Here is a 25,456-nt window from a genome sequence, read left to right as displayed (position 1 = left end):
ACAGGAGATTGGCCTCTGAGGGGGGGGGACACACAGGAGATTGGCCTCTGAGGTGGGGGGACACAGGAGATTGGCCTCTGAGGTGGGGGGGCACACAGGAGATTGACCTCTGAGGTGGGGGGGGACACAGGAGATTGACCTCTGAGGTGGGGGGGCACACAGGAGATTGACCTCTGAGGTGGGGGGGCACACAGGAGATTGGCCTCTGAGGTGGGGGGGGACACAGGAGATTGGCCTCTGATGTGTGGGTGGGACACACAGGAGATTGGCCTCTGAGGTGGGGGGGACACAGGAGATTGGCCTCTGAGGTGGGAGGGACACAGGAGATTGACCTCTGAGATGGGGACACACAGGAGATTGGCCTCTGAGGTGGGGGGGGGACACAGGAGATTGGCCTCTGAGGTGGGGGGGGGCACACAGGAGATTGGCCTCTGAGGTGGGGACACACAGGAGATTGGCCTCTGAGGTGGGGGGGGGACACAGGAGATTGGCCTCTGAGGTGGGGGGGGCACACAGGAGATTGGCCTCTGAGGTGGGGACACACAGGAGATTGGCCTCTGAGGTGGGGGGCACACAGGAGATTGACCTCTGAGGTGGGGGGGGACACACAGGAGATTGGCCTCTGAGGTGGGGGGGGGACACAGGAGATTGGCCTCTGAGGTGGGGGGGGACACACAGGAGATTGGCCTCTGAGGTGGGGGGCACACAGGAGATTGGCCTCTGAGGTGGGGGGCACACAGGAGATTGGCCTCTGAGGTGGGGGGCACACAGGAGATTGACCTCTGAGGTGGGGGGGGGGACACAGGAGATTGGCCTCTGAGATGGGGACACACAGGAGATTGGCCTCTGAGGTGGGGGGCACACAGGAGATTGACCTCTGAGGTGGGGGGGACACACAGGAGATTGACCTCTGAGATGGGGACACACAGGAGATTGGCCTCTGAGGTGGGGGGGGGACACAGGAGATTGGCCTCTGAGGTGGGGACACACAGGAGATTGACCTCTGAGGTGGGGGGGGGACACAGGAGATTGGCCTCTGAGGTGGGGACACACAGGAGATTGGCCTCTGAGGTGGGGGGGGGGACACAGGAGAATGGCCTCTGAGGTGGGGGGCACACAGGAGATTGACCTCTGAGGTGGGGGGGGGGACACAGGAGATTGACCTCTGAGGTGGGGGGGGCACACAGGAGACTGGCCTCTGAGGTGGGGGGGGGACACAGGAGATTGACCTCTGAGGTGGGGGGGACACACAGGAGATTGACCTCTGAGGTGGGGACACACAGGAGATTGACCTCTGAGGTGGGGGGCACACAGGAGATTGGCCTCTGAGGTGGGGGACACACACAGGAGATTGGCCTCTGAGGTGGGGGCACACAGGAGATTGACCTCTGAGGTGGGGGCGGCACACAGGAGATTGACCTCTGAGGTGGGGACACACAGGAGATTGACCTCTGAGGTGGGGGGGACACACAGGAGATTGACCTCTGAGGTGGGGGGGACACACAGGAGACTGGCCTCTGAGGTGGGGGGGGACACAGGAGATTGACCTCTGAGGTGGGGGGGACACACAGGAGATTGACCTCTGAGGTGGGGGGGACACACAGGAGATTGACCTCTGAGGTGGGGGGGGGACACAGGAGATTGACCTCTGAGGTGGGGGGGGCACACAGGAGACTGGCCTCTGAGGTGGGGGGGGACACAGGAGATTGACCTCTGAGGTGGGGGGGACACACAGGAGATTGACCTCTGAGGTGGGGGGGACACACAGGAGATTGACCTCTGAGGTGGGGGGGACACACAGGAGATTGGCCTCTGAGGTGGGGACACACAGGAGATTGGCCTCTGAGGTGGGGGGGGGACACAGGAGAATGGCCTCTGAGGTGGGGGGCACACAGGAGATTGGCCTCTGAGGTGGGGGGCACACAGGAGATTGGCCTCTGAGGTGGGGGGGGGACACAGGAGAATGGCCTCTGAGGTGGGGGGCACACAGGAGATTGGCCTCTGAGGTGGGGGGCACACAGGAGATTGGCCTCTGAGGTGGGGGGGACACAGGAGATTGGCCTCTGAGGTGGGGGGCACACAGGAGATTGACCTCTGAGGTGGGGGGGGCACACAGGAGATTGGCCTCTGTGGGGGGGGGACGAGATTGACCTCTGTGGGGGGGGGCACACAGGAGATTGGCCTCTGAGGTGGGGACACACAGGAGATTGACCTCTGAGGTGGGGACACACAGGAGATTGGCCTCTGAGGTGGGAGGGACACAGGAGATTGGCCTCTGAGGTGGGGGAGACACAGGAGTTGGCCTCTGAGATGGGGGGGGACACACAGGAGATTGACCTCTGAGGTGGTAGGGACACAGGAGATTGGCCTCTGAGATGGGGACACACAGGAGATTGGCCTCTGAGATGGGGGGGGACACACAGGAGATTGACCTCTGAGGTGGGGGGGACACAGGAGATTGGCCTCTGAGGTGGGGGGGACACAGGAGATTGACCTCTGAGATGGGGACACACAGGAGATTGGCCTCTGAGGTGGGGGGGACACACAGGAGATTGACCTCTGTGGGGGGGGCACACAGGAGATTGGCCTCTGAGGTGGGGGGGGACAGGAGATTGACCTCTGTGGGGGGGGCACACAGGAGATTGGCCTCTGAGGTGGGGGCACACAGGAGATTGGCCTCTGAGGTGGGGGGGCACACAGGAGATTGACCTCTGAGGTGGGGGGGGGACACAGGTGATTGACCTCTGAGGTGAGGGGGCACACAGGAGATTGACCTCTGAGGTGGGGGGGCACTCAGGAGATTGGCCTCTGTGGGGGGGCACACAGGAGATTGGCCTCTGAGGTGGGGGGCACACAGGTAATTGACCTCTGAGGTGGGGGGGCACACAGGTAATTGACCTCTGAGGTGGGGGGGCACACAGGAGATTGACCTCTGAGGTGGGGGGGCACACAGGAGATTGGCCTCTGTGGGGGGGCACTCAGGAGATTGGTCTCTGAGGTGGGGGGGCACACAGGAGATTGAACTCTGAGGTGGGGGCGGCACACAGGAGATTGGCCTCTGAGGTGGGGGGGACACAGGAGATTGACCTCTGAGGTGGGGGGACACACAGGAGATTGGCCTCTGAGGTGGGGAGAACACAGGAGATTGGCCTCTGAGGTGGGGGGACACACAGGAGATTGACCTCTGAGGTGGGGGGGCACACAGGAGATTGGCCTCTGAGGTGGGGGGGGCACACAGGAGATTGGCCTCTGAGGTGGGGGGGGACACACAGGAGATTGGCCTCTGAGGTGGGGGGGACACAGGAGATTGGCCTCTGAGGGGGGGGGGACACACAGGAGATTGGCCTCTGAGGTGGGGGGCACTCAGGAGATTGGCCTCTGAGGTGGGGGGGGGGACACAGGAGATTGGCCTCTGAGGTGGGGGGGCACACAGGAGATTGGCCTCTGAGGTGGGGGGACACACAGGAGATTGGCCTCTGAGGTGGGGGGACACACAGGAGATTGGCCTCTGAGGTGGGGGGACACACAGGAGATTGGCCTCTGAGGTGGGGGGGGGGGACACAGGAGATTGGCCTCTGAGGTGGGGGGGCACACAGGAGATTGGCCTCTGAGGTGGGGGGACACACAGGAGATTGGCCTCTGAGGTGGGGGGACACACAGGAGATTGGCCTCTGAGGTGGGGGGGGGACACACAGGAGATTGGCCTCTGAGGTGGGGGGACACAGGAGATTGGCCTCTGAGGTGGGGGGGCACACAGGAGATTGACCTCTGAGGTGGGGGGACACACAGGAGATTGGCCTCTGAGGTGGGGGGGACACAGGAGATTGGCCTCTGAGGGGGGGGGACACACAGGAGAATGGCCTCTGAGGTGGGGGGACACAGGAGATTGGCCTCTGAGGTGGGGGGGGCACACAGGAGATTGACCTCTGAGGTGGGGGGGCACACAGGAGATTGGCCTCTGAGGTGGGGGGGGACACAGGAGATTGGCCTCTGATGTGTGGGTGGGACACACAGGAGATTGGCCTCTGAGGTGGGGGGGCACACAGGAGATTGACCTCTGAGGTGGGGGGGCACACAGGAGATTGACCTCTGATGTGTGGGTGGGACACACAGGAGATTGGCCTCTGAGGTGGGGGGGCACACAGGAGATTGACCTCTGAGGTGGGGGGGCACACAGGAGATTGACCTCTGAGGTGGGGGGGCACACAGGAGATTGGCCTCTGAGGTGGGGGGGACACAGGAGATTGACCTCTGAGGTGGGGGGACACAGGAGATTGGCCTCTGAGGTGGGAGGGACACACAGGAGATTGACCTCTGAGGTGGGGGGGGGGACACAGGAGATTGACCTCTGAGATGGGGACACACAGGAGATTGGCCTCTGAGGTGGGGGGGGGACACAGGAGATTGGCCTCTGAGGTGGGGGGGGACACACAGGAGATTGACCTCTGAGGTGGGGGGGGGACACAGGAGATTGGCCTCTGAGGTGGGGGGGGCACACAGGAGATTGGCCTCTGAGGTGGGGACACACAGGAGATTGGCCTCTGAGGTGGGGGGGGGACACAGGAGATTGACCTCTGAGGTGGGGGGGGGACACAGGAGATTGGCCTCTGAGGTGGGGGACACACAGGAGATTGGCCTCTGAGGTGGGGGGGGACACACAGGAGATTGACCTCTGAGGTGGGGGGGGGACACAGGAGATTGGCCTCTGAGGTGGGGGACACACAGGAGATTGGCCTCTGAGGTGGGGGGGGGGACACAGGAGATTGGCCTCTGAGGTGGGGGGGGGGACACAGGAGATTGGCCTCTGAGGTGGGGGGGCACACAGGAGATTGACCTCTGAGGTGGGGGGGCACACAGGAGATTGGCCTCTGAGGTGGGGGGGGGGACACAGGAGATTGACCTCTGAGATGGGGACACACAGGAGATTGACCTCTGAGGTGGGGGCACACAGGAGATTGGCCTCTGTGGGGGGGGGGGACACACAGGAGATTGGCCTCTGAGGTGGGGGGGGACACAGGAGATTGGCCCCTGAGGTGGGGGGAGACACAGGAGATTGGCCTCTGAGGTGGGGGGGCACACAGGAGATTGACCTCTGAGGTGGGGGGGGCACACACAGGAGATTGGCCTCTGAGGTGGGGACACACAGGAGATTGACCTCTGAGGTGGGGGGGGGACACAGGAGATTGGCCTCTGAGGTGGGGACACACAGGAGATTGACCTCTGAGGTGGGGGGGGGACACAGGAGATTGGCCTCTGAGGTGGGGGGGGGGACACAGGAGAATGGCCTCTGAGGTGGGGGGCACACAGGAGATTGACCTCTGAGGTGGGGACACACAGGAGATTGGCCTCTGAGGTGGGGGGGGGGACACAGGAGATTGGCCTCTGAGGTGGGGGGGGGACACAGGAGATTGGCCTCTGAGGTGGGGGGGACACAGGAGATTGGCCTCTGAGGTGGGGGGGACACAGGAGATTAGCCTCTGAGGTGGGGGGGGCACACAGGAGACTGGCCTCTGAGGTGGAGGGGGGACACACAGGAGATTGGCCTCTGAGGTGGGGACACACAGGAGATTGGCCTCTGAGGTGGGGGGGGGGACACAGGAGAATGGCCTCTGAGGTGGGGGGCACACAGGAGATTGGCCTCTGAGGTGGGGGGCACACAGGAGATTGGCCTCTGAGGTGGGGGGGGGGACACAGGAGAATGGCCTCTGAGGTGGGGGGCACACAGGAGATTGGCCTCTGAGGTGGGGGGCACACAGGAGATTGGCCTCTGAGGTGGGGGGGACACAGGAGATTGGCCTCTGAGGTGGGGGGCACACAGGAGATTGACCTCTGAGGTGGGGGGGCACACAGGAGATTGGCCTCTGTGGGGGGGGGGACAGGAGATTGACCTCTGTGGGGGGGGGCACACAGGAGATTGGCCTCTGAGGTGGGGGGAGACACAGGAGATTGACCTCTGAGGTGGGGACACACAGGAGATTGGCCTCTGAGATGGGGGGAGACACAGGAGATTGACCTCTGAGGTGGGGACACACAGGAGATTGGCCTCTGAGATGGGGGGAGACACAGGAGATTGACCTCTGAGATGGGGGGGGACACAGGAGATTGGCCTCTGAGGTGGGGGGACACACAGGAGATTGACCTCTGAGGTGGGGACACACAGGAGATTGGCCTCTGAGGTGGGAGGGACACAGGAGATTGACCTCTGAGATGGGGACACACAGGAGATTGACCTCTGAGGTGGGAGGGACACAGGAGATTGGCCTCTGAGGTGGGGGGGACACAGGAGATTGACCTCTGAGATGGGGACACACAGGAGATTGGCCTCTGAGGTGGGGGGGACACACAGGAGATTGACCTCTGTGGGGGGGGCACACAGGAGATTGGCCTCTGAGGTGGGGGGGACAGGAGATTGACCTCTGTGGGGGGGGCACACAGGAGATTGGCCTCTGAGGTGGGGGCACACAGGAGATTGGCCTCTGAGGTGGGGGGGCACACAGGAGATTGACCTCTGAGGTGGGGGGGGACACAGGTGATTGACCTCTGAGGTGAGGGGGCACACAGGAGATTGACCTCTGAGGTGGGGGGGCACTCAGGAGATTGGCCTCTGTGGGGGGGCACACAGGAGATTGGCCTCTGAGGTGGGGGGCACACAGGTAATTGACCTCTGAGGTGGGGGGGCACACAGGTAATTGACCTCTGAGGTGGGGGGGCACACAGGAGATTGACCTCTGAGGTGGGGGGGCACACAGGAGATTGGCCTCTGTGGGGGGGCACTCAGGAGATTGGTCTCTGAGGTGGGGGGGCACACAGGAGATTGAACTCTGAGGTGGGGGCGGCACACAGGAGATTGGCCTCTGAGGTGGGGGGGACACAGGAGATTGACCTCTGAGGTGGGGGGACACACAGGAGATTGGCCTCTGAGGTGGGGAGAACACAGGAGATTGGCCTCTGAGGTGGGGGGACACACAGGAGATTGACCTCTGAGGTGGGGGGGCACACAGGAGATTGGCCTCTGAGGTGGGGGGCACACAGGAGATTGGCCTCTGAGGTGGGGGGGGCACACAGGAGATTGGTCTCTGAGGTGGGGAGAACACAGGAGATTGGCCTCTGAGGTGGGGGGGCACACAGGAGATTGGTCTCTGAGGTGGGGAGAACACAGGAGATTGGCCTCTGAGGTGGGGGGACACACAGGAGATTGACCTCTGAGGTGGGGGGGCACACAGGAGATTGACCTCTGAGGTGGGGGGACACACAGGAGATTGACCTCTGAGGTGGGGGGCACACAGGAGATTGGCCTCTGAGGTGGGGGGCACACAGGAGATTGACCTCTGAGGTGGGGGGCACACAGGAGATTGGCCTCTGAGGTGGGGGGGGCACACAGGAGATTGGTCTCTGATGTGGGGGGACACACAGGAGATTGGCCTCTGAGGTGGGGAGAACACAGGAGATTGGCCTCTGAGGTGGGGTGGGGGACACAGGAGATTGGCCTCTGAGGTGGGGGGACACAGGAGATTGAGGTGGGGGGGGACACTGGAAAGTTGCCTGGGCATTTCCAGGAATAGAGAACTTCAGTTAAGAGACTGGATATGATGGGTTTCGAGGAGAGGGGGAAGGTGAAGGTTCTGACCACAAAAGAGTAATCCAAACACTAACTGGCCAGTAAACAATGTGCACCTGGCTGTCTTTTAATGTTAAAGACCGGTAAAGTCACATTCATTACCGCAGCCAAGTAATCGCGACTGCGTGAGACCAACTCTGAGTTGCCAGGCCATGAAGCCCAAATTACCCTAAAACAGACACATACACACACACACACGGCTGTGCAGAGGAAGTCCTTTATTAGCCAGAGTCATACAGGTACGCTCAATCAACACCAGGCCACTTCCCCAGCCCCTCCTACACGTAAACAAAACCTCTTTCAATCTTTTCAAGATTGCCTTTGTTTTACCGGGACAAGGCAGAAACCGAAGAGGCTGTAATCACGAGCCAACGTGAGCAGAGTTCGAACACCCTGAGGCCGCTTGCTAAACTGAGGTGCCGACGTTCCTGAAGAAACATCGACCCCAGGGATCCCAAACCTTTCTTATGCCATGGGGCAATACCAATAAGCAAGGGGGGGGGGGGGGGCCCTGGACCGACCCTGATCTAGATCGAGTGTCCAGACAGCCGCAAGCAGACAGTGGATGCCACTGCTTGGCCAAAAATGAAGAATATTAGATTTAATTGATCCACTTTTAAATGAAACTGTCTATCCAATCGATCAGAAGTAGTGATTCCCACAAAGGGATTCAAGTTGCAGACCTTTTTGCCAAAATGCTTTATTTACCGTGAGTCGCTTGTGGAAGATTTTCCAGGGTTGTCTGGATGCTGCCAGAACAGAGGACACACACACACACACCCACTGACTCACTACGCATGCAAACTCTCATTCCTCATCAGGAGTGCAGAACGGCGTCACGGTGAGTCACCGTCACAGTCAGATACAGAAACCCTTATGGCCAATGCCTCATCGCCAGCTTTCGCCCAAAACCTTCCTCAGAACACGTCTCAGAACAGAATGGGACCGTGGTGTTCAGGCCTACGTCAGCTTGCCTTTGGAATTTAACACACTTCCTCACCTCCGGTTAGTGTCTCACACACAAAGGATTACAGAAACGTAAATACAGGCACAGAGACGACTCCTCAGCACACAGAGCGGGCGGAATCGGCACGCAGTGGTCAGTGCTCCTGCGTACCCCAGGAGATGTAGTCGGGGCGGGTAGCTGCGTGATATTCGTCAATCAGCTGCTGGACAATCTCCCGGGAGTCGTCCAGCTCGGCAAAGTTCTCCTTGAATATGTCCTCTTTGCGAAACTGCTCCAGGAATGCCTCTCTCTTTCGGAGCTTGTCATACTGCCTGCTGGTTCTCTCAAATAACTGCGGGGGCAGAGTAAAGAGAAACCTTTAATGCCATAACATGCACACGAAGGTGCAGCTTAATCTCACAGAAATCTCCCAGATGGATGCTATTAACATTGAAAGCTGGATTTAATTCTCGAAAGACCAGTATGGCGTTAGTAATGAACTGTGACTCAGTATTTTTACAATGCAGGTTCCATACCAAGTGAGCTTTAGACAGTGATTTATATGTTTGACACAAAACTTTGACAACTGTTACAATCCTGCAGCCTGCAGAGTACGTCGATTTCCGGAAACAGACAGAACCAGTGCAAAATGGAAAGGTGACAGTCCACACACAGTGACATCACACTGGTTCAGAGACAACCCCCATGGCAAAGAGTGACATCACACTAGTCCAATGACAGTCCACACACAGTGACATCACACTGGTCCAGTGACAGTCCACACGGCAACGAGTGACATCACACTGGTCCAGTGACAGTCCACACGGCAACGAGTGACATCACACTGGTCCAGTGACAGTCCACACGGCAACGAGTGACATCACACTGGCCCAGTAACAGTCCACACGGCAACGAGTGACATCACACTGGTCCAGTGACAGTCCACACACAAACAGACAGACAGAATTTATTGATCCCGAGGGAAATTGGGTAAACAGTGACATCACACTGGTCCAGTGACAGTCCACACGGCAAACAGTGACATCACACTGGTCCAGTGACAGTCCACACGGCAACGAGTGACATCACACTGGTCCAGTGACAGTCCACACGGCAACGAGTGACATCACACTGGTCCAGGGACAGTCACTGCCTGAACTGCTGCCATTTACTGTACAGGTTTTTCACATCAGGAGAAACGGATGTCCGTGCCTTCTTGTGCGTCATCGCACTGGCCTCCTGGTGATCCAGCAATGCCCCTGCCACCTCAACCGGCACGATCAGCCGGGTTAAACTGGGAACACTGATTAGTGCAGACCCTTCAGCCCGCAATGTGGTGCTGACCCTTTTATCCTACCTAACACTTTTCCCTCCCTTACAGCACTCCATTTACCGCCTTCTTTCATTTATTTACTTGTTTTCTTCTCCGGTGGCAGAGGGTGAATCGTTCAGCCCATCGAGTCTGTTCTGCCATTCAATTGTGGCTGATTTACTATCCCTCTCAATCCCACTCTCCTGCCTTCTCCCCGTAACCTCTGACGCCCTGACTAATCAACCTCCGCTTTAATTACACCCAATGACCCGGCCGTCCGCGGCAATGAGTTCCACAGAGTCACCACCCTCGGGCTCCCCTGCGTGCCACCTCGAGGCGTGGGGGGGGCAGCAGAGTTAGTGAGCTAGAGAGCCTTCCTGAGAAGGTTTGTACTGTTGTATCCCTTCTGCTGATTGCTATGTAAAGTACCACACACTCCGTGAGGCGTGCTCAGGCAAGGCACGGATCATAAGTTGTCAGTCAAAAGATAAAGCGGGTTGCTTATCACCAGCTGCTCGACGCTTCCATGACGTTTCGCCTATAATTGAAGATAGTATGCCTCGAGGGGGAGGCGAAAGAGGGGATGAGGGAGGAAATGGGAGGTTGTGCGGACCCAAAGCTGATGAGGCGAGCGCGACACAGATACTGACCGACGAGATGCTGGTGTGATTGGCCATCATGAGCCCACTGACGCGGTGTGCCGAAGGCAGGTACGGGGACTTGCGTGACAACGCCACCTGAATGCTGGCCGGCCCCCAGGGGATGAAGTTGGCCAATTTCCTTTCTCGTATTCTTTGCAGACTCTTGTGGACCTATTCAAACAAAAGTAATACCCTTTATTTCGAAAGCACCTTTCGTACATGAAGATGCAGACTCACGTCCTTTACACAGGCTGTGACGCTAAACCGACCTGCAAGTGAAGGCAAACATTCTATTGAATAAAAAGTAATCGAATATACCAAATTATGTAAATGTAATCAGCGTCAACAGGCATTAAGTAGGCCAAATCAAAAAGTAGGATTTTCAAAGTGTTTTGAAGCGTTCCACAGTACGACCCTGGTGGATCTCAGTCAGTGGACTATTTACACAGCTTAGGAACAGGCACTTCAGCCCACAACGTCTGTGTCAAGCTCGAAGACCAGCCAAAACTGAATCTCTGTGCCTGAACACCCCTGCATTTTCATCTGTCCATCTAAACGCTTCTTAAATGCCAGCACTGTGTCTTCCTCCACACCTCCCCTGACGGCTGCTTCAGCCGTCATAAAAACTATCTCCACTGATCTCCTTTCAACCTTCCCCTCTTTCCTTAAACGCCAGTATTTGATGTCTTGACCCCGGGAAAAGCATGTGACTGTCTACCCTGTCCACGCGTCTATAAACTTCTATCAGGTCCACCACCGCCACCCCTAACCCCCAACATCCAACTCTCCAGTGAAGCCAACCCAACCTCTCCTTACAGTTCGTACCCTCTAATCCTGGTAAACCTCTTCCACAGCCTTACCCCCTTCTCACAATGGGGTGTGCTATATGCAACACTCCCAGTGTGGCTGAACAAAAGTTTTATACAAAGTTGCAACATGACTTCCTGACTCTTACGTTCAATGCCCAACCAACGAAGGCTAAGATGGCATTCGCCTTCTGTTTCCACTTTTGGACCCGGAACCCATGATAAGAACCCGCGTTCCTCTGCGCATCAATGGTCCAAAGGGTCTTACCATGAACTGCACACTTCCCATTAGACCTCCCATACTTGCTCAGATTAAATTCTACCTTCCATTTCACTGCCCTCATCTGCCACAGATCTGCTGATATTCTGCTGATTCCTTTTGACAGACCATCCAGAGTTGTTCACGGACTTGTCCACCGTCCAGAGCTCCACGATTCTTTAGAATACGTACACGACGCTGGAGAACTCAGCAGGTCAGGCAGCATCTGTGAGAAAAGAGTAGCCAACGTTTCGGGCCAAGACCCTTCATCAGGAATGGAGGGAGGGGGGGGGGAAGAGAGGGCCGAAGCCCAATAATAGAGATAGAGGAGGGGGAAGGGCTAGAGGCGCCAGGTGAAGAACCAATCAGAGGAAGGATAAAGGAGGGAGGGGATAAGCATGAAAGAACTGTAGAGATAAAGGAGCAGAAAGTTGAAAGGGGAGAGGAGCAGAGAGGGACCTAGGATAGGGGAGGGGGAGGGAATTACCGGAAATTAGAGAATTCAATGTCCATACCACCAGGCTGGAGGCTACCCAGACGGTAGATGAGGTGTTGCTCCTCCAACCTGAGTTTGGCCTCATCATGGCAGTAGAGGAGGCCATGTATGGACATATCTAGATGGGAATGAGAGGCAAGGTTGAAGTGGGTGGCAACCGGGAGATCCTGTCTATTGTGGCGGACGGAGCGGAGGTGCTGGACGAAGCGGTCCCCCAACCTGCGTCGGGTCTCGCCGATGTAGAGGAGGCCGCACCGGGAGCACAGGTGAAGTGTTGCCTCACCTGGAAGGGCTGTCTGGGGCCCGGAATGGTGGTAATGGGGGAGGTGTAGGGACAGGTGTAGCATTTGCGCTTGCAGGGCTAAGTACCAGGTGGGAGATCTGTGGGGAGGGACGTGTGGACCAGGCAGTCGCGGAGGGAACGATCCCTGCGAAAAGCAGAGAGGGGTAGGGAGGGAAAGATGTGCTCGGTGGTGGGATCCTGTTGAAGGTGGCGGAACCTTCACCTGTGAGTCTGCTGGAGTCATCTATTGTATCCGGTGATCCCGGTGCGGCCTCCTCTACATCGGTGAGACCCGATGCAGATTGGGGGACCACTTCGTCAAGCACCTCCGCTCCGTCCACCACAATAGACAGGACCTCCCAGTTGCCACCCACTTCAACTCTGCTTCACATTCCCATTCGGATATGTCCATACACGGTCTCCTCTACTGCCATGATGAGGCCAAACTCAGGTTGGAGGAGCAACACCTCATCTACCGTCTGGGTAGCCTCCAGCCTGGTGGTATGGACATTGAATTCTCCAATTTCCGGTAATTCCCTCCCCCTCCCCTTCCCCTATCCTAGGTCCTTCTCTGCCCCTCTCCCCTTTCAACTTTCTGCTCCTTTATCTCTACAGTTCTTTCATGCTTATCCCCTCCCCCCTTTATCCTTCCTTGATTGGTTGTCCACCTGGCGTCTCTAGGCCCTACCCCCTCCCCTATCTCTATTACTGGGCTTCGGCCCTCTCTCCCCCCCATTCCTGATGAAGGGTCTCGGCCCGAAACATTGGCTACTCTTTTCTCACGGATGCTGCCTGACCTGCTGAGTTCTTCCAGCGTCGTGTACGTATTCTTTGATCCACAGCATCTGCAGTTGTATTTTTGTGTTTTGATCCACGATTCTTTAGACTTCTCTGCAAACTTACTAACCCCCCCAATGTACATTTTTATCCAAGTTACTAATACACATGAAAACAGCAGAAGCCGCACGACGGACCCCTGGGGATAATTAACCCTTTCTATGAGCAGGCCAGGAATGAATTAAATTACAAAGTCACCTTGAATCCCATGATTCTACATCTTCCACAAAAAACTGCTACTGGGGACCATGTCAACTGCCTTACTAAATTATCTGTGGACAACAGACACTGTCGACCCGTGTATTTGGCACTATGCAATGGATGGAGGTATTTAAAATTATGAGGGGGATAGATCGAGTTGACGTGGATAGGCTTTTTCCATTGAGAGTAAGGGAGATTCAAACAAGAGGACACGAGTTGAGAGTGAGGGAGCAAAAGTTTAGGGGTTACACGAGGGGGAATTTCTTTACTCAGAGAGTGGAAGCTGTGTGGAACGAGCTTCCAGTAGAAGTGGTAGAGGCAGGTTCAATATTGTCATTTAAAGTAAAATTGGATAGGTATATGGACAGGAAAGGAATGGAGGGTTATGGGCTGAGTGCAGGTCGGTGGGACTAGGTGAGAGTAAGCGTTCGGCACGGACTAGAAGGGCCGAGATGGCCTGTTTCCGTGCTGCAATTGTTATATGGCTATATGTGGGAAGGTTTACATTGCCCTCAAACCCGTTATCTGTAGATCTACCTGAGTGGGGTCCACCTCCCCCTGGATAATGTTGAGAATGGCGATGTAACAGTGGTTGGTTTGTCTGTCTCTGCCGGTGGACACCATCACGTTCTTCGGTTGGAGCAGCCTCCGCATGACATCCAGGACGGTTGTTTTCCGTACGCTTGCCACCTGAGGACAAAGATGCTCCCATTTTAAACAGTCATTTTAATTTCTCCTCATAGACCAACTGGTTTCTCAGTTAAGGGCTGAAATCAGAAGTTACGTTCAATAGTTCCATTTAATAGCAGAGAATGTGTACATTATACAACCTGAAATTCTTACTCTCCGCAGACACCCTCGAAATAGATGAGAACCCCAAAGGGTGGAGGTAAAACATTAGAACCCCAAAGCCCCCCCTCCCATGCACAAGCAGCAAACCCCCCCCCCAAGAAGCACTAGCACCCACCACACTCCAAACAAAGTAATGGCAAATCCCCCCTCCGAAGGAGAGACGATGATCTGCTGTCCAATAAAAAATTAATCGTTCGCCCAATTTGCACAGTTATGAACGCAGAAGAGATTCTGCAGACGCTGGAAATCCAGAGCAACAACACACACAGACAAGATCTATGGGAAGAAGTAAGGGGGGGGGGGAGGGGGCAGTGTGCGTGTGTGAGGGAGAGAGTGTGTGCGTGTGTGTGTGAGAGAGTGTGTATGTGTGTGAGAGAGAGTGTGCGTATGTGTGTGAGAGAGTGTGCGTATGTGTGTGAGAGAGAGAGTGTGCATATGTGTGTGAGAGAGAGAGTGTGCGTGTGTGTGTGTGAGAGAGAGTGTGCGTATGTGTGTGAGAGAGTGTGCGTGTGTGAGAGAGAGAGTGTGCGTATGTGTGTGAGAGAGAGTGTGTGCGTGTGCGCGCGCTCGGTCCATCATTATGAGTATAACGCCCTGGGAAAGTTTCACTGCTAACGTTATGGTTTTTCTGTAGCAGCAGTGTTTGGGTTGTGACTGGAGATAACGGGGGCCTTGGAATGTGCACCATTCATAGGACTTCATTCCCTGCAGCACAGAAGAATAAGTGGAGACTTGATAGAGGTGTATAAAATTATGATGGGTACAGATAGAGTGAATGCAAGCAGGCTTTTTCCACTGAGGCCAGGGGAGAAAAAATTAGAGGACATGGGTTAAGGTTGAAGGGGGAAAAGTTTAAAGGGAACATTGGGGGGGGGGGGGCTTCTTCACACAGAGGGTGGTGGGAGTGTGGAATGAGCTGCCAGATGAAGTTGTAAATGCGGGCTCACTTTTAACATTTAAGAAAAACTTGGGCAGGTACATGGATGAGAGGTGTATGGAGGGATATGGGCCAGGTGCAGGTCAGTGGGATTAGGCAGGGAAATGGTTCAGCACGGCCAAGAAGGGCCGAAAGGCCTGTTTCTGTGCTGTAATGTTCTGTGGTTCTATGGAGGGAGCGTTTTTTTTCTTGTTGTGTGCCTGAGACCGAGGCGATCTGGGTCTTTTGTTCGGCGAGAGATGAAGAGAGAAGATGCCAGAATGGAGAGGTCACAGACAGACGGAAGGAGTGGACTTGGAGTGGAGCCGGGAGTCGACGACGTCTGGGGGGCAGTCGGAAGGGAAGCTGTGAGCTCCAACATGCATATTAGACTGTTTCATTAAACTGGGCCCTTTTGTTTCTCTTCACTAACCCTTCCATCAAATGAAGAACTATAAAGCTAAATCGCTTAATTGCGTATGTGCACCGTCCTGTTATTTTGTGGTACTGATTTGTAGCAAGGTAACACATCACGCAGCAGCCACACAAACGGGGACATAGACGGACCAAATCCGCTAAGACCCAAAATAAAAGGGCCACAGCACATGTCAATGACTTACACTGAACACCCACTGTTAAGTTTCTTCTTTGCAAGAGCGCAGAAAATACAAGATCTACATCTTTCACGGTACTGGGGCCTACGAAGCATGTGCTGAATAATCCTCATAATGAAATCACTACCCAGATCTCTGATGGTGGGAATCAGATAAACAATTGAAGTGGGACTGGCTAGCACACTATACAGTGATTAGGTGGGTGCTGAAATGCACTTATCTGAAGTCAAAGATGTCCCCTTACAGTTACTTTGAACTAAATTAGCTAATGAAACTGTTATATTGGGAATTGTGGAACTTCACACAGCAGAATTTGTGAATTACAGTGGAGAATACCCTGAGCAGTTGCATCGTGCCCGGTAAGGAAACGCCATCGGAGAAGCCGACAAAAATGTGATATAGATACCCTCCCAATCCACCGCGGGTAAAGCCCTCCCCACTATTGAGCACATCTACGTGGAACACTGTCGCAGGAAAACAGCGTCCATCACCAGGGCCCTCCAGCACCTAGGCCGTGCTCTCTTTACACTGCTATATTAGGAGTTACAGGAGCCTCAGGACCCACACCACCAGGTTCAGGAACAGTTATTACCCCTCAACCGTCAGGAATGAGGTACAGGAGCCTCATATTCCACACTACCAGATTCAGATACAGTTATTACCCCTCAACCATCAGGAAGGAGGTACAGGAGCCTCAGAAGAGTTATTCCCCCTCAACCATCAGGAAGGACGTACAGGAGCCTCAGGACCCACACCACCAGGTTCAGGAACAGTTATTCCCCCTCAACCATCAGGAAGGACGTACAGGAGCCTCAGGACCCACATCACCAGGTTCAGGAACAGTTATTACCCCTCAACCATCAGGAATGAGGTACAGGAGCCTCATATTCCACACTACCAGATTCAGATACAGTTATTACCCCTCAACCATCAGGAAGGAGGTACAGGAGCCTCAAGACCTACACCACCAGTTTCAGGAACAGTTATTACCCCTCAACCATCAGGAAGGATGAACAGGAGCCTCAGGTCCCACACCACCAGGTTCAGGAATAGTTATTACCCCTCAACCATCAGGAAGGAGGTACAGGAGCCTCAGGTCCCACACCACCAGGTTCAGGAATAGTTATTACCCCTCAACCATCAGGAAGGAGGTACAGGCGCCTCAGGACCCACACCACCAGGTTCAGGAACAGTTATTACCCCTCAACCATCAGGCTCCTGAACAAGCATGGACAACTTCACTCACCTCAACTCTGAACTGATTCCACAACCTATAGGCTCACTTTCAACAACAAATGTTCTGTGTATTATCTATGACGTATATTTATTATTAGTAGCATTTGCTATTTTAAGTTTGCAGAGTTTGTCTTCTTTTGCACGTTAGTTGTTTTTCCGGTCTTTGTGTAGTTTTTCATTGATTTCATTGTATTTCTTGTGTTCTACACAGTGTAGTGTATGGTGACATACATATAGTACTTGGCAACATTCTTCAGCACCCTAGATTGCTTTTAACGGCAGGGGCCCAAGGCATGAGAAAGGTTGGGTTCCTGTTTGATATAGGTTTCAGATGGTGTGGCCTCCACACAGCCCTGATCTCAACATCACCGAGGCTGTCTAGGTTTACCCGGAGAGACAGAAGCAAGCGAGGCAGCCAAAGTCTGCAGAAGAGGAGGCTTGGAACAACCTCCCAGCCGATTTTCTTATAAAACTGCATGACAACGTACCGAAGAGAACCGATGCAGTTTTAAAGGCAAAAGGTAGTCACACCAAATGTGGACTTGATTTCATTTTTTCAATGTTTGCTGCTCTTTATAGTGTTTTTATACTTAGAAACTTCATTATTTTTGAAAGCATCTTCACTTTACAGATTCTTTTAAACATTTTTCTAAGATTTCTGTACATACTGTGATAATAAATTTACTTCGAACTTCATAAGACGCAGGAGCAGAATTAGGCCATTTGGCTCATCGCATCTACTCTGGCATTTTATCATGGCTGATCCAATTTTCCTCTCAGGCCTGATCTCCTGACTCCCCACCACCACCCCTGCCCCCCCGGATCCCTACATGCCCTGACCAATCACGAATCTATCCACCTGTGCCCTAAATATACACAAAGACTTGGCCTCTACAGCCACCTGTGGCAAAGAATGGCACAGATTCACCACCATTCTTCACAGTTCTTCGACTCTCCCACACAGGAAACATCCTCTCCACATCCACTCTATCAAGGCCTTTCTCCATTCCATAGGCTTCAATGAGGTCACCCCTCATTCTCCTGAATTCCAGTGAATACAGGCCCAGAGCCATCATATGGGCTCTTCATATGAAAAGCCGTTTAATCCTGGAAACATTTTTGTGACCCGTCTTTGAACCCTCTCCAGTTTCAGCACGTTCTTTCTAAGAAAAGGGGCCCAAACCTGCTCACATACTCCAAGTGAGGCCTCACCAGTGCCTTATAAATTCTCAAAATTACATCCTTCCTTTTATATTCTAGTCCTCTTGAAATAAATGAGAACATCACATTTGCCTTCTTCATCACAGACTCAACCTGCAAATTACCCTTTAGGGAATCCTGCACAAGTCCCTTTGCACTTCCAATTTTTGTATTTCCTCTCCAATTAGAAAATAGTCTCTCTTTTATCTCTGCTATCTAAGTGCATGATGATACAATTCCTGACACTGTATTCCATTCTCTTAATCTGTCTCTAAGCTCCTCCACCTATCTTTATATCCTCTGCAAACTTTGCGACAAAGCCATCAATTCCATCATCCAAGTTATTGACATATAACGTAAAAAGAATCTGTCCCAACACAGACCCCTGCACCACTAGTCACCGGCATCCAGCCGGAGAAGGCTCCCTCTATTCCCACTCTTTACTCCTGCCAATCAGCCACTGCTTTATCCATGCTAGAAGCTTTCCTGTAATACCATGGGCTCGTAGCTTGTTAAGCAGCCTCATGTGTGGCATTTTGACAAAGGCCTTCTGAAAATCCAAGTACACAACATCTACCAATTCTATCCTGCTTGTTATCTCTTCAAAGAATTCCAACAGATTTGTCAGGTAAAATACCTACTCAGTTTGTCTGCCATTTCCTTGTCCCCCATCACTATCTCTCCAGCACTGCTTTCCAGCAGTCCGATATCCACTCTCATCTACACTCTTCTACACTTTATGTATCTGAAGAAACTTCTGATATCTTCTTTAATATTATTGGCTGGCTTACTTTCGTATTCCATCTTCACCTTCTTAATGACTATTTTAGTTGCCTTCTGTTGGTTTTTAAAAGCTTCCCAATCCTCTAATTTTCTACTAATTTTTACACTATTATATGCCCTCTCTTTGGCTTTTACATTGGCTTTGACTTCTCTTTGGCTTTGACTTAAGAACTTTTTAAAAGCTATTATTAATGCTTTTTGAGATAGTGATTTAGATGCATATCATATTTTTACTGAGTTAAGTATTGTATGTAATTAGTTTTGCTAAAACAAGTGTATGGGACATTGGAAAAAAAGTTGAATTTCCCCATGGGGATGAATAAAGTATCTATCTATCTATCTATCTATCTTGTTAGCCATCATTGTGCCATCTTTCCTTTTGAATACTTCTTCCTCTTTGGGATGTACATATCCTGTACCTTCCGAATTGCTTCCAGAAATTCCAGTCACTGCAGCTCTCCTGTCATCCCTGCCAGCGTACTTTTCCAATCAATTCTGGCCAACTCCTCTCTCTTGCCTCTGTAATTTCCCTTACTCCACTGTAATACTGATACATCTGACTGTAGTTTCTCCTTCTCAAATTTCAGGGTGAATTCGATCACAGTAAGATCACTTTCCTCTAAGTTTTCTTTTACCTTAAGCTCTCTACTTCAATGCACTATGTAACGATTTGATCTGTACGAACAGTGTGGAACACCCAACCTTTCCAAGTCTCCCTCCTCCTTTCCCATCCTCTTACTGTGCTTTACTTTCTCCTGGGTGTGTGTGTGTGGGTGAGAGGGCGTGTGGGGGCACGCACACAGGAGAGGTCATCTGTGGGCACGTGCGCGATTTTCCGTCAGGAAAGAAGAGCTAATCAGGCCCTGTTGAACAAACAGCAAGTGTACTCCAGAACCAAGGCTACCCGAAGCTCAGTAACTCAGCTGTGGTACACAGAGGGCACTTGTGTCTGTAGAGTCAGACAGCAAACTCTTAGCCAGCACTGATGCTTCTAAAGATCTTGGAATTTTTGATGCTGCAGAAGGATACGAGACTGGGGCTTCTGTTAACATGTCTGAGAACTGAACGACAGAGAGCAGAGGGTGGGGTTACAGAGATGACTTACAGCTGCCACAGTCTGGCTCTGCATGAGAGAGCTTCCCCTGGTGGGCATGCTCAGGCCTGACCACATAGTTGGCCCCATTCCTGCCCCGTCAGCAGCATAGAAGAAATAACAGGGTAAACTATTTTCTAAATGGAAAATGATTCAAAAATCTGAGGCACAGGATTCTCGAAAGGTTAATTTGCAGGTTGAGGAAGGCAAATGCGATGTTAGCATTCATTTCAAGGGGGCTGGAATATAAAAGCAAGGATGGAATGTTGAGGCTTTATAAAGCACTGGTGAGGAGTATTGTGAGCAGTTATATGTCCCTTATCTAAGAAAGGATGTGCTGGCACAGGAGAGTTCAAAGGAGGTTCACAAAAATGATTCCGGGATTGAACGGCTTGTCATATGAAGAGCGTTTGATGGCTCTGGGCCTGTATTCACTGGAATTCAGAAGAACAAGGGGTGACCTCACTGAAACCTATCGAATGGTGAAAGTCCCAGATAGAGTGGATGTGGAGAGGATGTTTCCTGTGGTGGGAGAGTCTAAGACCAGAGGACACCAGAGGACCGAAGAAACCACAACCAAAGGAGATGAATGACTTCAGACCTGTTGCCTTGACGTCGCATGTGATGAAGACCATGGAGCGGCTGATAATACAGAATCTGAGGCCACAAACCAGGCACGCCCGGGATCCTCTTCAGTTTGCGTATAAGGTGAAGGTGGGAGTGGAGGACGCTATCACGTATTTGCTGCACAAATCCCTCTCTCACCTAGATGGGGTCAGTGGTGCTGTGAGGATTACATTCCTGGACTTCTCTAGTGCCTTTAACACCATCCAGCCCAAGATCTTAAGGCACAAACTAACGGAGATGGGAGTAGACTCTCACATGGTGGATTGGATAGTGGACTACTTGACAGATAGACCTCAGTATGTGCGGTTGGGAGACTGTAGGTCTGACACGGTGGTCAGCAGCACAGGAGCGCCGCAAGGGACCGTGCTCTCTCCGGTCCTGTTCACCCTGTACACATCAGACTTCCAATATAACTCGGAGTCCTGCCATGTGCAGAAGTTCGCTGATGACACGGCCATAGTGGGGTGTGTCAGGAATGGACAGGAGGAGGAGTATAGGAAACTGATACAGGACTTTGTGATATGGTGCAACTCAAACTACCTGCGTCTCAATATCACCAAGACCAAGGAGATGGTGGTGGACTTTAGGAGATCTAGGCCTCATATGGAGCCAGTGATCATTAATGGAGAATGTGTGGAGCAGGTTAAGACCTACAAGTATCTGGGAGTACAGTTAGACGAGAAGCTAGACTGGACTGCCAACACAGATGCCTTGTGCAGGAAGGCACAGAGTCGACTGTACTTCCTTAGAAGGTTGGCGTCATTCAATGTCTGTAGTGAGATGCTGAAGATGTTCTATAGGTCAGTTGTGGAGAGCGCCCTCTTCTTTGTGGTGGCGTGTTGGGGAGGAAGCATTAAGAAGAGGGAAGCCTCACGTCTTAATAAGCTGGTAAGGAAGGCGGGCTCTGTCGTGGGCAAAGTACTGGAGAGTTTAACTGAGCGAAGGGCGCTGAGTAGGCTACGGTCAATTATGGAAAACTCTGAACATCCTCTACATAGCACCATCCAGAATCAGAGAAGCAGTTTCAGCGACAGGTTACTATCGATGCAATGCTTCTCAGACAGGATGAAGAGGTCAATTCTCCCCAATGCCATTAGGCTTTACAATTCAACCGCCAGGACTTAAGAACTTTTTAAAAGCTATTATTAATGCTTTTTGAGATAGTGATTTAGATGCATATCATATTTTTTACTGAGTTAAGTATTGTATGTAATTAGTTTTGCTACAACAAGTGTATGGGACATTGGAAATAAAAGTTGAATTTCCCCATGGGGATGAATAAAGTATCTATCTATCTATCTATCACAGCCTCAGAAAAGAGGGGCATCCTTTTAGAACAGAGATACGGAGGAATTTCTTTAACCAGAGGGTGGTGAATCTATGGAATTGATTGACACAGGTGGCTGTGGAGGCCGAGTCTTTATGTAAATTTAAGGCAGAGGTTGATATATTATTTGTTGGTCAGGGGATGAAGGGATACGGGAAGAAGGCAGGAGACTGGGTGGGCGGGGTGAGAGGGAATATAGATGAGCCATGATGGAAGGGCGGAGCAGACTCGATGGGCCAAATGGCCAAATTCTGCTCCTATATCATATGGTCGTATTGTATTGTCAATGGTTCACGGTGCTTTGTAATGAACCCCTTCCACACGAGAGCACAGGTCAGTCTATTACGTCCCTCACCAGGTCTCAAATTGCCTGCTCACTCTCTGTGCATACACAATACTTCCGCTGTGCCCTATATAAGTGAGAAAAGTTTCCCCCTTGTACGATACTCACATTCTCCTCACTATGGGCTGACCAAACAGGGGTTTATCTACCCTAATGTGTTCCAATGTTACTGGCACTCCTTCCTCCCTGACAGCAAGGTGTTGCAGCAAACCCCTCCCCTAATTGTCAACCCTCCAGTTCTCCCTCAATATCAGCAAACCCCCCCTCAACTGTCAACCCTCCAGTTCTCCCTCAATATCAGCAAACCCCGCTAATTGTCAACCCTTCAGTTCTCCGTCAATATCAGCAAACCCCACTAATTGTCAACCCTTCAGTTCTCCGTCAATATCAGCAAACCCCTCCCCTAATTGTCAACCCTTCAATTCTCCCTCAATATCAGCAAACCCCCCCCTCAACTGTCAACCCTCCAGTTCTCCCTCAATATCAGCAAACCCCACTAATTGTCAACCCTCCAGTTCTCCCTCAATATCAGCAAACCCCCCCTCAACTGTCAACCCTCCAGTTCTCCCTCAATATCAGCAAACCCCGCTAATTGTCAACCCTTCAGTTCTCCGTCAATATCAGCAAACCCCGCTAATTGTCAACCCTTCAGTTATCCGTCAATATCAGCAAACCCCTCCCCTAATTGTCAACCCTCCAGTTCTCCCTCAATATCAGCAAACCCCCCCCTCAACTGTCAACCCTCCAGTTCTCCCTCAATATCAGCAAACCCCACTAATTGTCAACCCTTCAGTTCTCCCTCAATATCAGCAAACCCCGCTAATTGTCAACCCTCCAGTTCTCCCTCAATATCAGCAAACCCCGCTAATTGTCAACCCTTCAGTTCTCCCTCAATATCAGCAAACCCTGCTAATTGTCAACCCTTCAGTTCTCCTTCAATATCAGCAAACCCCTCCCCTAATTGTCAAGCCTCCAGTTCTCCGTCAATATCAGCAAACCCCTCCCCTAATTGTCAACCCTTCAGTTCTCCGTCAATATCAGCAAACCCCTCCCCCAATTGTCAAGCTTCCAGTTCTCCCTCAATATCAGCAAACCTCCCCCAATTGTCAAGCCCCCTGTTCTCCCTCAATATCAGCAAACCCCTCCCCCAATTGTCAAGCTTCCAGTTCTCCCTCAATATCAGCAAACCCCTCCCCCAATTGTCAAGCTTCCAGTTCTCCCTCAATATCAGCAAACCCCTCCCCAATTGTTAAGCCTCTATGCTCTCCCTGGTGAAATCAAAGCAAGAGTATTTAATTAGGACCTCGCTTACACCTCCTGCCCCCTTCCCACCCCCACGTGCAGATCACACCTCATCCTGACCTGGCAAACGGTCACGACGGTCACCTGTATCTTGTGTAAAACTCCTGCCGCTGCCTGTAAGGAGTTTACACGTTCTCCCTGCAGCCTCCCACTGTCCAAAGACCTGCCGGTCAGAGGGGTGACTGGTCATTGCAAACTGTCCTGTGATTAGGCTGCGGTTAAATTGGGGTTTGCTGGGCCTATCCTGCACTGAGTCTCAATAAATAAATAAACAAACAAACAAATAAATCCTCTTGGTAACGTCCTGACCCGGCAACTTGTTTAAAGGGTCACCATCCTCATCCGTACGTAGGAGGGATTCGTGTTTGGGTGTTTTTGTCTTCAGGCCAGTTCGGCACACATTGTGGGCCTCTGTTCCTGTTGCTGTATTCTTCTATGTTTGATGTGTCTTGTGTTAAATTCCCCTTGACTCTGCAACCTCTTGTCCTGAGATCCAGACAGCACCTTCCTCCTGGTAAAGTCCTGACCCAGCAACTAGTTTAACAGTCAAGATCCTCATCTGTATCTTGTGTTAAATTCCCCTTGACTCTGCAACCTCTCGTCCTGAGATCCAGACAGCACCTTCTTCTTGGTAAAGTACTGACCCAGCAATTTAATTAACAGTCACGATCCTCATATATATCTTGTGTTAAATTCCTTCGACTCAACAACCTCTCTTCCTGAGATCTTGGTAGAGATGGAGCCCGTTCACGTGCTTAACGCTCCAGATAAGCCTTCTGCCAGATAGATCATTCCCTTCATCCCAAACTGACACTACACCGTCTCTTACAATCTGCACGCCTACAGAAAAGCACTGCTCTTCTCTCCGCAATCACTGTATTTTTCATTACCCCTCTCCCCTGGTTCTCATAACATGGGCCATTTTGCCTCCGCTCTTCCTTCCACCCTCCTCTGCATTCTGCGACATCCCGGCCGCTCAGACTTCGGTCGCCGTACTCTCTGGAACGGAGGGCTTCGGTCACGAGGAGAGTGGAGAGACTCTCACTGCAAACATGTGAGCGGTGACCTGAGAGCGGGTTTTAAAATTCTGACACCCACAGTAGGTGCAGTAGTGTAGAGGGTTACGGACTTTGTCCAGGAGCTGAGGATTCTAAAACTAGGCAAAATGAGAATACAGTATCAAAATACTTAAACTGTTTTTTTTTAAAATACTGCCCTTGCAAAGTCATTCTCATGACAGTAGGTGAAAGTCACTAACAGTTTCCGTTGCTACGGGGGCCTCAGTAACGTAGCAATCAACGTGACTCTTTAACAGCTTGGGACATCACAGTTCATGGTTGATGTCATCTGCTCATCCTCCTCGTGCAAGCTGCCGGTTTCCTCCCACGGCCCAAAGGTGATACCGGCGAGGAGGCTACCTGGCCTTTGGAAATTGTACTGTGATTAGGCGAGAGTCAGATCGGGGGCCGCCGGGCGGGGAAGTTTGCAGGGAAGTTTGTTAGTGCTTCTTGGGGGGGGGGGGGGGGGGGTTAAACTAAATTTGCAGGGGGCAGGGATCCAGAATGTGAGAGAGGATAGCGAGAGGAAGAATAAAGGACAGGTGGGGACTACACGGTTCCGGAATATTGTGTAGTAGAGGAAGGTGGGGCGGAACAAGTGATAAGGAGGACTCATGTACAGAGGGATGGTCTGACGGAACATGGAGTTAAATGTGTTAAAAGAATAAGTAAATTCAGGAAGGACAACAAAATTCTAGGGGCGTAT

At 52.3% G+C, this 25,456-nt stretch overlaps 1 protein-coding gene across 1 annotated transcript in view; it reads right to left on the bottom strand.

The window, feature by feature from the left end:
- Positions 1 to 7,817: 7,817 nt before the first annotated feature.
- The window catches only part of tubg1 (tubulin, gamma 1), a 61,315-nt gene continuing 43,676 nt past the window's right edge, over positions 7,818 to 25,456 (bottom strand). Inside the window, exons 9-11 of the mRNA XM_073071832.1 lie at positions 13,937 to 14,089; positions 10,527 to 10,688; positions 7,818 to 8,916 (exon numbers count right to left, since the gene is read on the bottom strand). Coding sequence (XP_072927933.1) covers positions 8,719 to 8,916; positions 10,527 to 10,688; positions 13,937 to 14,089 — 513 coding nt within the window. The 3' untranslated portion in view covers positions 7,818 to 8,718. The remainder of the gene's footprint in view (positions 8,917 to 10,526; positions 10,689 to 13,936; positions 14,090 to 25,456) is intronic.

The sequence above is a fragment of the Hemitrygon akajei genome, chromosome 18, assembly GCF_048418815.1.
Source record: "Hemitrygon akajei chromosome 18, sHemAka1.3, whole genome shotgun sequence".
Lineage (NCBI taxonomy): Eukaryota > Metazoa > Chordata > Chondrichthyes > Myliobatiformes > Dasyatidae > Hemitrygon > Hemitrygon akajei.
This window is presented reverse-complemented; position numbering and strand designations above follow the sequence as displayed.